The sequence below is a fragment of the Exophiala oligosperma genome (genome assembly GCF_000835515.1).
Source record: "Exophiala oligosperma strain CBS 72588 unplaced genomic scaffold supercont1.15, whole genome shotgun sequence".
In the NCBI taxonomy this organism is placed as follows: domain Eukaryota; kingdom Fungi; phylum Ascomycota; class Eurotiomycetes; order Chaetothyriales; family Herpotrichiellaceae; genus Exophiala; species Exophiala oligosperma.
In genome coordinates this window covers 1-16,092 of record NW_015622832.1, presented here as the reverse complement: position 1 = coordinate 16,092, position 16,092 = coordinate 1, and the positions used below count along the sequence as shown (strand labels likewise).

The following is a 16,092-nucleotide window of genomic DNA, read 5'->3' as shown; positions in this document are numbered from 1 at the left end:
AGAAATATAAATGGTGAAGTCTGATGTTCAGACTCAGCCAGGCCATTCTCAAAGACATTATCTAGGAGGCCAGTGATTTTCTCTTTATTAACCCTCTTGTTGGTTGTGCTAGACGTCGTCAAAGTTGACCGCTTTCAACGACAAGGTAGGTGGTCACAATACACCTTCTAGTTTGAGATTTCGCGGTCATCTCGCGGTTAACTAAACCTTTTTAGGATTTCGCGGTTAAGGTTAAACTGCTTTAGGAGTGATATACTTCTGTAGTCCTCTTTCCCCTTATCCGCTAATTTCTGCTATAATTTTAATGACTTTTCGCGTCATAGCATAATAAAAAGTAAGATAAGTAAAGATACTATTAGTATTAATTAAATTTCCCTTAATTTATTGCTATGCCTAATAGGAAGCCCTAAAAACGGGGTAAACCATCTAAGTATATAAGTAAGGAAGAAAAAGCGTAGGCTAATATTCAGCGAAAACAAGTAAAGTGATAATATGAAGCCTTCAAAAAACGCGCATAATAATATGTTAACTATATTAACTATTCTTAAGTTAAAAATGTCGACCAGTTGACCCGCGTAAGGCTGAGCACACTGCGTAAGGCTGAGCACACTGCGTAAGGCTGAGCACACTGCGTAAGGCTGAGCACACTGCGTAAGGCTGAGCACACTGCGTAAGGCTGAGCACACTGCGTAAGGCTGAGCACACTGCGTAAGGCTGAGCACACTGCGTAAGGCTGAGCACACTGCGTAAGGCTGAGCACACTGCGTAAGGCTGAGCACACTGCGTAAGGCTGAGCACACTGCGTAAGGCTGAGCACACTGCGTAAGGCTGAGCACACTGCGTAAGGCTGAGCACACTGCGTAAGGCTGAGCACACTGCGTAAGGCTGAGCACACTGCGTAAGGCTGAGCACACTGCGTAAGGCTGAGCACACTGCGTAAGGCTGAGCACACTGCGTAAGGCTGAGCACACTGCGTAAGGCTGAGCACACTGCGTAAGGCTGAGCACACTGCGTAAGGCTGAGCACACTGCGTAAGGCTGAGCACACTGCGTAAGGCTGAGCACACTGCGTAAGGCTGAGCACACTGCGTAAGGCTGAGCACACTGCGTAAGGCTGAGCACACTGCGTAAGGCTGAGCACACTGCGTAAGGCTGAGCACACTGCGTAAGGCTGAGCACACTGCGTAAGGCTGAGCACACTGCGTAAGGCTGAGCACACTGCGTAAGGCTGAGCACACTGCGTAAGGCTGAGCACACTGCGTAAGGCTGAGCACACTGCGTAAGGCTGAGCACACTGCGTAAGGCTGAGCACACTGCGTAAGGCTGAGCACACTGCGTAAGGCTGAGCACACTGCGTAAGGCTGAGCACACTGCGTAAGGCTGAGCACACTGCGTAAGGCTGAGCACACTGCGTAAGGCTGAGCACACTGCGTAAGGCTGAGCACACTGCGTAAGGCTGAGCACACTGCGTAAGGCTGAGCACACTGCGTAAGGCTGAGCACACTGCGTAAGGCTGAGCACACTGCGTAAGGCTGAGCACACTGCGTAAGGCTGAGCACACTGCGTAAGGCTGAGCACACTGCGTAAGGCTGAGCACACTGCGTAAGGCTGAGCACACTGCGTAAGGCTGAGCACACTGCGTAAGGCTGAGCACACTGCGTAAGGCTGAGCACACTGCGTAAGGCTGAGCACACTGCGTAAGGCTGAGCACACTGCGTAAGGCTGAGCACACTGCGTAAGGCTGAGCACACTGCGTAAGGCTGAGCACACTGCGTAAGGCTGAGCACACTGCGTAAGGCTGAGCACACTGCGTAAGGCTGAGCACACTGCGTAAGGCTGAGCACACTGCGTAAGGCTGAGCACACTGCGTAAGGCTGAGCACACTGCGTAAGGCTGAGCACACTGCGTAAGGCTGAGCACACTGCGTAAGGCTGAGCACACTGCGTAAGGCTGAGCACACTGCGTAAGGCTGAGCACACTGCGTAAGGCTGAGCACACTGCGTAAGGCTGAGCACACTGCGTAAGGCTGAGCACACTGCGTAAGGCTGAGCACACTGCGTAAGGCTGAGCACACTGCGTAAGGCTGAGCACACTGCGTAAGGCTGAGCACACTGCGTAAGGCTGAGCACACTGCGTAAGGCTGAGCACACTGCGTAAGGCTGAGCACACTGCGTAAGGCTGAGCACACTGCGTAAGGCTGAGCACACTGCGTAAGGCTGAGCACACTGCGTAAGGCTGAGCACACTGCGTAAGGCTGAGCACACTGCGTAAGGCTGAGCACACTGCGTAAGGCTGAGCACACTGCGTAAGGCTGAGCACACTGCGTAAGGCTGAGCACACTGCGTAAGGCTGAGCACACTGCGTAAGGCTGAGCACACTGCGTAAGGCTGAGCACACTGCGTAAGGCTGAGCACACTGCGTAAGGCTGAGCACACTGCGTAAGGCTGAGCACACTGCGTAAGGCTGAGCACACTGCGTAAGGCTGAGCACACTGCGTAAGGCTGAGCACACTGCGTAAGGCTGAGCACACTGCGTAAGGCTGAGCACACTGCGTAAGGCTGAGCACACTGCGTAAGGCTGAGCACACTGCGTAAGGCTGAGCACACTGCGTAAGGCTGAGCACACTGCGTAAGGCTGAGCACACTGCGTAAGGCTGAGCACACTGCGTAAGGCTGAGCACACTGCGTAAGGCTGAGCACACTGCGTAAGGCTGAGCACACTGCGTAAGGCTGAGCACACTGCGTAAGGCTGAGCACACTGCGTAAGGCTGAGCACACTGCGTAAGGCTGAGCACACTGCGTAAGGCTGAGCACACTGCGTAAGGCTGAGCACACTGCGTAAGGCTGAGCACACTGCGTAAGGCTGAGCACACTGCGTAAGGCTGAGCACACTGCGTAAGGCTGAGCACACTGCGTAAGGCTGAGCACACTGCGTAAGGCTGAGCACACTGCGTAAGGCTGAGCACACTGCGTAAGGCTGAGCACACTGCGTAAGGCTGAGCACACTGCGTAAGGCTGAGCACACTGCGTAAGGCTGAGCACACTGCGTAAGGCTGAGCACACTGCGTAAGGCTGAGCACACTGCGTAAGGCTGAGCACACTGCGTAAGGCTGAGCACACTGCGTAAGGCTGAGCACACTGCGTAAGGCTGAGCACACTGCGTAAGGCTGAGCACACTGCGTAAGGCTGAGCACACTGCGTAAGGCTGAGCACACTGCGTAAGGCTGAGCACACTGCGTAAGGCTGAGCACACTGCGTAAGGCTGAGCACACTGCGTAAGGCTGAGCACACTGCGTAAGGCTGAGCACACTGCGTAAGGCTGAGCACACTGCGTAAGGCTGAGCACACTGCGTAAGGCTGAGCACACTGCGTAAGGCTGAGCACACTGCGTAAGGCTGAGCACACTGCGTAAGGCTGAGCACACTGCGTAAGGCTGAGCACACTGCGTAAGGCTGAGCACACTGCGTAAGGCTGAGCACACTGCGTAAGGCTGAGCACACTGCGTAAGGCTGAGCACACTGCGTAAGGCTGAGCACACTGCGTAAGGCTGAGCACACTGCGTAAGGCTGAGCACACTGCGTAAGGCTGAGCACACTGCGTAAGGCTGAGCACACTGCGTAAGGCTGAGCACACTGCGTAAGGCTGAGCACACTGCGTAAGGCTGAGCACACTGCGTAAGGCTGAGCACACTGCGTAAGGCTGAGCACACTGCGTAAGGCTGAGCACACTGCGTAAGGCTGAGCACACTGCGTAAGGCTGAGCACACTGCGTAAGGCTGAGCACACTGCGTAAGGCTGAGCACACTGCGTAAGGCTGAGCACACTGCGTAAGGCTGAGCACACTGCGTAAGGCTGAGCACACTGCGTAAGGCTGAGCACACTGCGTAAGGCTGAGCACACTGCGTAAGGCTGAGCATGATAAGACTATTAATTTATAATCACTAGTCTATCCTGTTCTAAAGCCTTCTATATAGACCCTCCTTTACGTCTATATAAGGAGGTCTCTACCCCCTTTTATGAGCTTTCACTCCTTAAGCTCTCTAAGTCCTTATTTAGCTATCACTTAGCTAGTCATTTATTAATAAAGACTTATTACGCTATACCCTTCCCTATTACGATATAACCTAGTTCTCTTAAAAGTAAGTAATACTTTACTACTTTTATTTATAGTCTATATAATAATTATATAATAATCTTAGTAAGATATATAGAATAATGTTTAAATAATAGCTTAGCTTTAATCTCTAATTAACCTTTATCTTATTAAAATTATAGTAGAGTACTATATAGTTTAATAAACTATATAAGGTAATAAACCATAAAACTCTATCTAGTCATGTTTAATTATCACTTCTATTAACCATAGATTACTAACGCACTTCTAAAGTAGCTAATCTTAAAGAGCGAGTCTAGAAGGCTATCCTAGTATATCGAAATTAAGAATATAAGTCTATTCGCGCTATTACCGCCACTTTTAATGTGTCACATTAAACCCTATTACATTAGCTTACTAAAGGACTTTCACACACTTAAGCCATAAAAATAGTCTAAATCCTTTTAAACACAGAAGAAAAGACACTTATATAATAAGTCTTATAATATATATACACTAAATTACCTATTATATTAACATTATTAATTAAGCTAGCTAAATTAATTTACTATAAATATATTTAATATACATTATAAAATTTAGTCTTTACTAAAATCATTACTCTAATTAGCTATAAATAGCTTTATTACTTTCTTAATTATTACCTAATTATTTAGAGTATTTATATAAAGTAACTTAAGACTATATAATTTAATAATATATTATATAATAAGGTTAAAGCGTAATTTAATATAGTTATCACTAAATTTTAAGAGTATACCTATAATAATTCTAATATTTAGAATATAAATAAGTTTAGTTTTAGGGTTAAAGAGAGTTAAATAATAAAGGTCTTAATTTCTCTTAACTATTAATAATAATATAAGATTATAATAGGGAAATAAAAGTAAGTAATTATAATTAAATATATTAATATAGCTAAAGACGCACTTTCATTAATAATTATCTTTAAGGGTTAAAACATTAATTTTAAATAGTTACTAGCTTAAATACTCTTTAATTAGTATTTTATGATTAGTATTATATTTCACTTTACTTAGAGTATCACTAAATATATAGTCTTAATAGGTAGAAAGTATAAGAGATAAGGTCACTAAGAGCGCAGTACTTAAGTAAGTATAAAAGTGAAGTGATTATAACTAAAATATATAGGTATAATTATGAACGAAGTTAACTATGTAATAAAGCTATATAATGACTATTATTTATATATACCTTCGCACTTAGTGATACTTAGTACTACTTAGTGTTACTTAGCTTAATCACTACTAATCATAACTAAGCGTAGCTAATTACCCTTAGTCACGTGATAATTCCTAACTTTAGTTACCTTAAGCTTTTCTTAGTATTTCTACCTTATAGAGTTAATAGCTATCATTATAGCTTTATCTATAGTCTATAGATTAGGTCTATTTATAATAGTTAATAAGAATAGCTAAACATTAAATAAGCTTAATCTATAATAATTAATTAAGGTATTTAAGTCTTAAACTTATAAGAAAGTAATAAGTTAGCCCTAATTATTAATTATTAATGGCTATAAAAGTTATATTAAAGCTAATTTTATTATTTATTATATAAAGAATAATATTAATTTACTAATTATATTATTATATTACTTTTATATTCTTTAGTTACTTAATATAAAAGTGTTTTTAATGTTTAAGTGTGCTCACTTAAATAAGATTAATATAACTTTATAGCTTAATATATAATATATTTCGTGTTTAGAATAACTTAAAATGTTTATCTACGTATATATAAAGGCTATTAAGCTAAATAATATCCTTATAAAATAGTAAGGCACTAAATTAATACTAAATAATCTATAGAAAATACTAAATTACTTTCTATAAAATATAATTATATATATTTTATATCTAATTATATTACTAAAGAAATATAATCTTAATTTCTCTTTACTATATAGCTCTTCCCTTAATAGTATAAAACTCTAGGAATTTAATATACTCTTAGATATAGTGTTAGCATAAATACCTAGACTTATATTACTTACTAAGTAATATATAGTCTAAATAACCCGCATAATAAAAACACTTATCACTAAGAATACACTTCTTTAGCGGTAAAATTAAGAGTAAAGTGAGTTACTTAAGATATAAAAGAGTTATAAGTAAGATAAAAGAGTTAGGTTAGAAAGTAAATTTATATACTCCATAGAGAAAGTGTTAGAGATTACTTAGGAAGTAAAAGTAAAGTGATTAGTAAAATAGTGATAAGGTTCATTACGCTAGTAACTTATTACTAAAATTAAGTCTAAGGAGAAAGATAAAGTGTCTAACTACTCATTAACATCTTTAAATAATGGAATAGTTATATTGGTGCCGCGTTAGAGACATTAGAAGGTGGTTAGGTAGGTTTTTATGGTCTATTACCCTATATAGTTTATTAGACTATACGGTACTCTATAATAACTATATATTATTAGCTTTTATAATTAGTGACGTTTTGTTTATCTTAATAAGAGTATTTTAATGGTATAATTATTATCTAGATCTGAGTGGGTAATACCTATATAGATAAAAGTATTCCTATAGAGTATTTCTATCTTTACCCTAAGTAAGCGGATAAACTAATTGGTCCATTCTTAGCGGCTTAGTAGTATTCCTACTAGGAATACTTAATCCTTAAGGATAGGATAGAGCCCCTAGCGATAGTAATCTAGCTAAGCAGAACACAGATTAGACAAATGCCGCGGACTAAGTCCCGTCGGTCGCGTCCACAGTCTAACTATACACCGGCGCAGATGAGTGTTTATTAGTAAGCAGAAGAAGAGGACGGCCAGGAAAGGCCGGACACGTACATAGATACAGAACAGATATTATGATTGTTAGTAGGGGTATCCTACTCATAGTTGAACGCTGCATAGCTGCCACTTAATCGGCGGCTGGGACAGTCTATAATGTAATCAATCAATCAATCAATCAATCCAGTTCTACTCTATTTTGATCACGTGATTTTTATTCGTTTTCGTTCCTCGCAGCATAGTCACCCTCGAGCAGGACGTGTCGTACGTGCCGTCAAGCGTTCATGGATAAAGACAAACCTCTCTATGGATATTTGGAGGTCTATTATTTGCTTTATCGGATTTCATCAGCACGTTTTAATAGTACCGTCTAGTTGCTCTTCGATCAGGGAGACAAATTTCAGAAACCCCTACTCATGTCGTTCCATAACCGTAGTGGATGATACCCCCATCTTCCCTACCCCAGAGCTTTGCATGGAAATAATCATGCCAGGTCCACATGCCCCAGTAAAACCAGACAATGACTTTGCCGAGAAGTTGAGGACAGTGGCCTTTCTTGTCCACAAACACTTTGGTCGAAAATGCCAAGACTCCGACGGCCCGCGCAAAGAAGCCCAAGAAGAGTGAGGACCCTAGACTGGACCATTTGCTGTTGTGCTGGGGCGAGAATGTCGGCAAGTTCTCGAGGTATTGGACATAGGAATCCGGAAGCCGGTTCTCTGTGGCGCCGTCTATCAGAAGCGACTGCAGGTCATGTCACTACTCCGGAGCCCGTACAGGCAACAGACACAAAGCTGGGGAGGAGGAGTCTCTCACTTACCATGTATCGCAGGCTAGGAGCTCGATTAGGCCTGAATGGGTATTTGGCCTTTAGTGTGCGGACCAATATCCCCTTTGTTCCTGGCGGGTGATGTTCGGCAGCAGAGACTGGAAATGCTTCGACTTGAATCTCGTCGTAGCCGACTCCAGATCCTTCGCTCAGAACCAGGAGACGATAGTCCTCCTTTGTCAACAAGTAAGCCACTCCATGGACAGGCGGTGGTATTGTTTTCTTCCACCTGGCAGCAGCATTGTCATCATATCCGAGGTCAGAGAACTTTGCTATACTGGCAAAGGCAGGCTCCGCACACGGGATTCCGAATATGTCGAATGTCAGCATGTACGACGGTAGAACGACAGCTTGGGATTGCAGTGGAGTGATCTTCCGCTTCTTCATGGACGCTGACCTGATGTTGGAGCCGTAACCGAAATACCAGACGGTCTCATCCGGGTCGTGGGAGGATTGTAGCATCATAGACGTTATGCGGAACTTCTGATGGGGCGTTTCTACCTAAGTGAAGGCTGGTACGAGTAGTCTTTGGGAACTCCGTACATTAATGCTAAAACAAGTTCGCATGGATCGCATTAGCTGCCGAATGTAAAGGTCCGAAGAGACAGGCGATTGTCAGCTGCGAGGACTAAAGACCCCCGTCCTCGCTGATAACAAGGTATCTTGTCTACCTCGAGGTATGACCTCGCCTATTCACGTACTGCAACTATTATCCAGTACCGAATCGAGAACTGATCCAAGTCGGACAAGCGCGGGGCGCAGCCGTCCTGTACCCAACGAAAACACTAGCCGGAACCATCCTCTTGCTGCGTTTGGTGCATGGTACTGCTGCCCGGTACCAACGAGGATGCCTGAAGCCTTGAGGATCTCTGATAGCTGTGATTCGGAAACACGATCGTACCCAGTTGGAAGGAGGCGGGTAAAGACATACAGTCCCGTCGTAGCTGGAATATAGTCTAGTCCTCTTCTCTCGAGAAAGTCGATTATCATGTGATAGCATACGCTCAGTTCTAATCGACTCGTCATGATCAAACCTGAAATATGTGGTGAGGTAAGGATGGCCAAAGCTGCCAAAGTTGCCAGATTGGAGATTTGAAGGCATCCTGTCAATGAGACTGTTTGAAGCAGCTCTGGGTTGTCTTGCGAGACAAGAGCCGCCTAGAGGATACGTTGGCCTCAAACGCAAAAAGGCAACAGGCATTGGGAATACGAGAGTTGACTTACCATTCGTACTCCACTGCATCCAAAATCTTTACTCATTGTCCAGAGAACATGGACCTGTGAGGTTGCACACTTGACTTGGTCCAACTCCAGAGACAGCACGGAGACAAACCCAGAATCTCGATCAAACCCTGAGAGTGCATAAACCTCATCTGATATCAAATGTAGTCCTCGACGGCCACAGAATTCAGCAATCGACAGCAAATTGTCCGCTGAGTAGCAGCGGCCCAGAGGGTTGTGAGGGTTTGTTATGACCACTGCTCTTACCGGGCAAGCAGCCTCGTCCATTGCTTTCTCGAGTGCTCTCACAATGGCGGTCGAGTTGAAAGAGTCGACGAAATTGTCGAAAATTACCGGAACGGCGCGAACCTGTGCTTGCCTTTCTATATGAAAGTCAAAGCCATCTATATTTCAGGGAAAATCATGTTGGCAAGGCTTCGGGGTATTTTGATCATAAACACTCTAGTCAATAACCTACTCCAATACGGCGTGGGGATCAAGACGCCATCGTTCTTGCTGCAGAGAGCTCCGACCAGGGTTGTCAAACAGCTCGATGCTCCGGGGCTGAGGGCGATGTGAGAAGGTTGAACCTCCTGGCAAGGATCGAAGTGGTCGTTGAAAAGCCTTGATACTGCACATAGCAGGGCTGGGTCGCCTTGAATATGTTTGTTGTAGAGCAAGTGCTGCAAGTTTGCAGAGAGTCAGAAGCAACATTCTGAATACGTTAATGTGAGTACACAATACACTTACCGAGGGTTGCAATTTCTGCCGGAGAAAATTCGAAATAATACCAGTAGCCTCATCTTCGATGGTTCGATTTTCCGCGATAGATAGATCATATTCGAGCATTGGGATTTCTGCCATGGTCGAGGTGACAGTGAATGACATTCTTCATGGCACTCACGATAGCCCTTAAAGGAGAATGGGTCGTGGGGTCTCTGTTTAGACCTCACGTCTATGATTAGCTTGACTCTCCGGGCCTTTATGTATAGGAGCGTTCTGCAGCCGATGCGATCCAGTGCGAATTTGTTTTTGCGCGAATACGCCGAATACGGAAAGACTATTCGCTCCATCCTTTCCTTACCATGGCCCCTCATCAAAGACTGCTGGCGATTGATATGGGCGATTGCATGGTTGGGTGAAATCGCAGGCTCAATGCGGGATTACGAGTATTGTACATTCCAGTGGCTGATGCCAAACTTACAAAAACAAGGTCTGGACCGAATTCTGCAAAGGAAAATAATGATATTCGTGCAAGTACTTGAACTGCGTACGGAGAAAATACTGTACAGAGATCTGTACGGAGTCCGAGTACCTAAACCTGCGCTGGGAAAGAGTGTCTATTCAGGACAGTATTTGTGCCTTGTGCTGCATGTACGCCACTACAGGCGGAACGTGTGACGGTTGATCGATGGTGAAGCCTTTTCCGAACAAGGTGTTCCGTGGCAGTACTTCTCTCGTCACAGAGCGAGTCCGTGAGGGCTCAAAGGGGCAGTCCGGACTGCACCTCCTCGGCGGGCCCACCTACGAAATTCCGCTCCCGATGCCCGGACAGCAATACATACTAATTACTCCATTTTCAACATTTCCACCTCCTACTTGTAACAATTCAAACACATATTCCTCACGCTTATACTGACTCGTACAAGTTGCCAGGAATGGCTTTCTCTTCGCCTCTTCGCAACCCACACCTTTCTGAACCCCAACTCCAACACCCTTTGACCCTGCACAGAGTATCTCCTTCCCTGTCCCAAAGGCGAATATGAATAAAGTGAAAATTTATTCATGCGAATATCAGCAAAATTCATATTCGTATTCACGTTATTCTCGTCTATCTCGGAGCATAGTTAATCCGTTCCGACAATCAATGACAACATGGATTCTTCACCTCTTTTAACCTTAGAAATCTTTAGATATACTTAGGGAAGCTTGCGTTGTGCTTTACCGACACACTTCAATTTATTTACTATCTATTGTCCATGATTTAACGTAATTAAGAGCTATTAAAGATTGGTGCAGAGTTTTAATAGGGAAGCCCGCCTAAAATTGTGGTATTTCTACTTAACCTTAATTAACTTCCTCATATCAGATCAATAAACGCGGTGCCGAGAACGTAGGATGCGCTTATAACGGCCCGGAATCCGTATAGATACTATATAGAGAGGAATACGCGTAATGTATACTTTAAACACGTTCTAAGTGAGTCAAAACTTTATAGTACATAAAATTATTCTTTTTGAGTCCGTTCTAGCTTAGGTAAGGCGCGGTTTTATTTTGATAATGAGAACTCCTTATAATAGATAAACTTAATCTTCTTATATCTTTATATACGGACTAAGTAGCTCGCACTGAAAGACATGGCTGTCGCTCCGGGAGAACCTCGCGTGACATGTAATCTACCTCGCAAAGACTACCTTACGCTTAATAATAGGTTTAACACGTTAATTTTACCCTCCTCACTAGACCTTAAACAAAGTGTTATCTTAGGCACCATAGAATGTGATGACTATAAAGGGCTGCTACTATCTAAGTTAGTTTTATAAGTATTAGTGACCCCTTAATAGTTATCACTTTAGATTCTAAGGAACGTTATTTATTAGTTAGTCTAACTATAAATAAGTCCGCGGCAAAGAGGCAAAAAGTTTATACCAGCTAAACTTAAGACTATTTTTAGGTTACTAAGCTTAATATGTAGTGAAATAAAAGAGACTAACTACTATAGAATAATTATCTACTTATCTATAAGCAGTGTAGCTAGTTATCCTTTAACTTATCTCGCTATGATATAACCTCTAATCTACTCACTTACCTTTAGACGCGCCACCATATTAGGCCGCGTTTAGAATTAACATTAGGCCCGGCTTATGGCCCTTTAAACTAGATACTATTTTCTTAGTAAGAGTATAAGGGCCTAGAATATACACTAGTTCGGTAAATTATCTAGATAAGATAGCCTTTCACTATAGTTAAATACTTAAGCTTCTAAGGAATTTTTAATGCGGTTAGGGTTAAGGTATCTCTAAAATGTGTAAATACTCTTCGTGATTATATTAGGAATAAGTTTAAAGATTATTAATAGGGATTAAAGTATAAGCTTACTTAAATCTATAATAGTATTACTATTACTCTTAATATATAAATATCTAAGAACTAACTTAGTATCCTCGCGATAATTAAACATTAAATCACACTAAGCTTTAAGAGATAAGAAGTACTCCTAAATTTTATTAAGCTTCCTAGACTATATTTAGGTGAGAATATAGCGGTGATAGTTCTCACATTACTTCATGAGCTTAATTTAGCCCTGAAACTCCTTATAATTATTAATAATAATGCTAGTAATAACGGAACTATGTGCAATATAATCTATATAAAGCTATTAAAGATCTATAATAATAAGGATAAAGATTTTTATCTGCAGCTACTAATGTGGTTTCATGACTAACCTAGCTTTATTTAATGCCTAGTATATATTATTAATCTTATCTACATAAATATTTTAATATAGCTTAAGATAGAATTAGTTAAAGAAGTGAAGGCTACACTAAATTAGATAAGTATATTATGAAGCTAGTGTTCTTCCGAGTTAAGCGCGAACGCCCTTATAGGGAAGAATGCTATGGTGAGAATCTACATACTTATACTCTAAATTACCTAGAGCCCCTAGTGACTACGGAAATAGTAAGAGGTATCGCCTTAAAAACTTATTCACTATGATATAGAGACTTAATAGAATTTAATCTATAGCATGATCGCTAACGCGCTCTAACTACGGAAGGAATTAACCTAATACAGCTAAACTTACTAAGGGATTAAGAATCTCCTACTATTAGAAGAAAACTAGGTACTACTAAGACACATTAAAAGGGTCCTAAAGCCTTTCTAGAATTACACTAATATTGTCTCTTCTAATATACTTACTATTAGGGACAGTCTAGCCATATACTGGAGTCTTAATGATCTACTTACCGACGTTAGTATCGCGCAGGGCAATTTCTAGGATATCTATATATCGATGTAAGAGGTAGCTAGGTATACACTTAAGAAGGTATTATACTTTGCAAAATTCCGTAAAAACATTATTTTTTTATAAGTTATAGAGTACTATATAGTCTAATGAACTATATAGAGTAATGGACCACAAAACTCTATTTAGTCACGTTTAACCACCACTCCTATTAACCATGAGTTACTAACGCACTTCTAAAGTAGCTAATCTTAAAGAGCGAGTCTAGAAGGCTATCCTAGCACATTAAAATTAAGAATATAAGTCTATTCGCGCTACCGCTATCGCTTTTAACGTGTCACATTAAACCCTATTATATTAGCTTACTAGAGAACTTTTACGCGCTTAAGCTATAGAAATAGTCTAAATCCTTTTAAACGCGGAAAAAAAGATACTTATGTAATAAGTTTTATAATATATATATATTAAATTATTTATTATATTAATATTATTAATTAAGCTAGCTAAATTAATTCGCTATAAATATATTTAATATATATTATAAAATTTAGTCTTCACTAAAATTATTACTTTAATTAGCTATAAATAGTTTTATTACTTTCTTAATTATTATTTAACTATTTAGAGTATCTATATAAAGTAACTTAAGACTATATAATTTAATAATATATTATATTATAAGGTTAAAGTATAATTTAATATAATTATTACTAAATTCTAAGAGTGTATCTATAATAATTCTAATATTTAAAATATAAATAAGTTTAGTTTTAGGGTTAAAGAGAGTTAAATAATAAAGGTTTTAGTTTTCCTTAATTATTAGTAATAATATAAAATTATAATAAAGAAATAAAAGTGAGTAACTATAATTAAATATATTAATATAGCTAAAGATATACTTTCACTAATAATTATCTTTAAGAATTAAAATATTAATTCTAAATAGCTACTAACTTAAATACTCTTTAACTAGTATTTTATAGTTAGTAAAAATTGCTAAATATTAAATAAGCTTAATCTATAATAATTAATTAAGGTATTTAAGTCTTAAATTTATAAGAAAGTAGTGAGTTAGCCTTAATTATTAATTATTAATAGCTATAAAAGTTATATTAAAGCTAATTTTATTACTTATTATATAAAGAATAATATTAACTTACTAATTATATTATTATATTACTTTTATATTCTTTAGTCACTTAATATAAAAGTGTTTTTAGTGTTTAAGTATACTCACTTAAATAAAATTAAAATAATTTTAAAATAGCTTAAAATGTTTATTTATATGTATATAAAGGCTATTAAGCTAAATAATATCTTTATAGAATAATAAGATATTAAGTTAATACTAAATAATCTATAGAAGGTACTAAATTATCTTTTATAAAATATAATTATATATATTTTATATTTAATTATATTACTAAAGAGATATAATCTTAACTTCTCTTTACTATATAGCTCTTCCCTAAATAGTATAGAACTTTAAAAATTTAATATACTCTTAAATATAGTGTTAGTATAAATATTTAAACTTATATTACTTACTAAGTAATATATAGTCTAAGTAATCTATATAACGAAAACACTTATCACTAAGAATATACTTCTTTAGTGATAAAATTAAGAGTAAAGTGAGTTACTTAAGGCATAAAAGAGTTATAAGTAAGGTAAAAGAGTTAGGTTAGAAGGTAAATTTATGTATTTTATAGAGAAAGTATTAAAGGTTACTTAAGAGGTAAAAGCGAAGTGGTCAGCGAAACAGTAATAAGATTCATTACGCTAGTGACTTATTACTAAAATCGAGTTTAAGGAGAAAGATAAAGTGTTTAACTACTTATTAATATCTTTAAATAATGGAATAGTTATATTAGTGCCGCGTTAAAGACATTAAAAGGTAGTTAGGTAAGTTTTTATGGTTCATTACTCTATATAGTCCATTAAACTATATAGTACTCTATAAAATCTATATATCACTATATAGCCTATATTAATAAACTTATTCTGCAGCTATAATAGCTCTAGATAGCACTATAATTTACTATAATATATCGTAACTACATATAAACATGATGTTAAATTGTATAAGGCGCATAATAACTCTATTTTATTAACTTTAGGAGTTATTAGCCTTTTAATCACTCCGTAAGACCCTTATTACTCGTAACGCTCGTATGAAGCGTAAAAGTAATAGCGATAGCCTTATAACAAGAGCTAATAGAGTAAGTTTAAAGCGTTATGCTATGTCTTTAAGCTCTTATCCCTCTTAAATAGCTAGTCCTAACCTACCAGAGTTATTAGAGTCACTAAAGTCACTATTAAGACTAAGTATTAAGGAGAACATTATGTTATAAGTATAGAAAGCATTAAATCTTCTTAATAAGGATAATAAAGTCTCGTTTATATCTAGTAATACTAGAGAAGATAATAAAGAGAAGAGAAAGATATTAATATAAGCCTCTCTATTAATATAACCTAGTTATTAATTAAATACTTTACTATATATTACGGAGAATAACTTAAGCTTAACTAATATAAACTCTATTAAATTAGTCTTTAAAATTAATAAACTTTTCTATAATATCACTATAGAAATCTTTATTAAGAAGGTTAAGATCCTTAGTATAGAAGTATTATATTAGGATTTTAATATTGTTAACACACTCCTTAAGTATAAAGATTAACTTAAGTATTAATATAATGACTATAATTAAAAGACTTATAAATTACGCCCCCCTATTTTTAGGGGTAAGTTCATAATTAAATAAGGTAATAAAAAGCTTTATTTCTTAACTATAAAGACTTAGGAACACTTTAAGAAGGCCTATTAAAAGTGATAAGAGCTTTATTATGCTTGAAAAGATAGCTATAAGAGTAGAACTAAACTTAGTATATATTTAGCACTAGTATACTTAATTATTAAGAAGCTAAAACGACGTTAACTAACTAGTTAATATAGCTTATTTAGTGAGAACGTTTTAATATCATTATTATCTTATGATAATATCTCCTTAAGCCGTTATCTTAACTTAACCTAAATATATCACTATTATAAGGAAAAGGCTAGGAATAAAAGGTTAAAGAGTAACTTAAGGTAATCTTTATAACATAATAATAGCGAGAAGAAAAATAACTCTAGGCATAAAAAGAGGCCGCCGCCAGAGTAAGCTTCCTTAATATCTTAAAGAGACATTATC

At 38.5% G+C, this 16,092-nt stretch overlaps 2 protein-coding genes across 2 annotated transcripts; both read right to left on the bottom strand.

Annotated features, from left to right (window-relative positions):
• Positions 1 to 7,292: 7,292 nt before the first annotated feature.
• PV06_10648 (uncharacterized protein) lies at positions 7,293 to 8,172 on the bottom strand (the record flags this gene model as incomplete). The annotated part of the gene is made up of 2 exons (XM_016412217.1): positions 7,293 to 7,622; positions 7,699 to 8,172. The coding sequence occupies 2 exons, from the start codon at positions 8,170 to 8,172 to the stop codon at positions 7,293 to 7,295; spliced, it is 804 nt and encodes a 267-aa protein (XP_016257231.1).
• A 228-nt stretch (positions 8,173 to 8,400) lies between these two features.
• Positions 8,401 to 9,816, bottom strand: PV06_10647 (uncharacterized protein; the record flags this gene model as incomplete). The annotated part of the gene is made up of 4 exons (XM_016412216.1): positions 8,401 to 8,865; positions 8,932 to 9,332; positions 9,407 to 9,611; positions 9,679 to 9,816. The coding sequence occupies 4 exons, from the start codon at positions 9,814 to 9,816 to the stop codon at positions 8,401 to 8,403; spliced, it is 1,209 nt and encodes a 402-aa protein (XP_016257230.1).
• Positions 9,817 to 16,092: the final 6,276 nt, after the last annotated feature.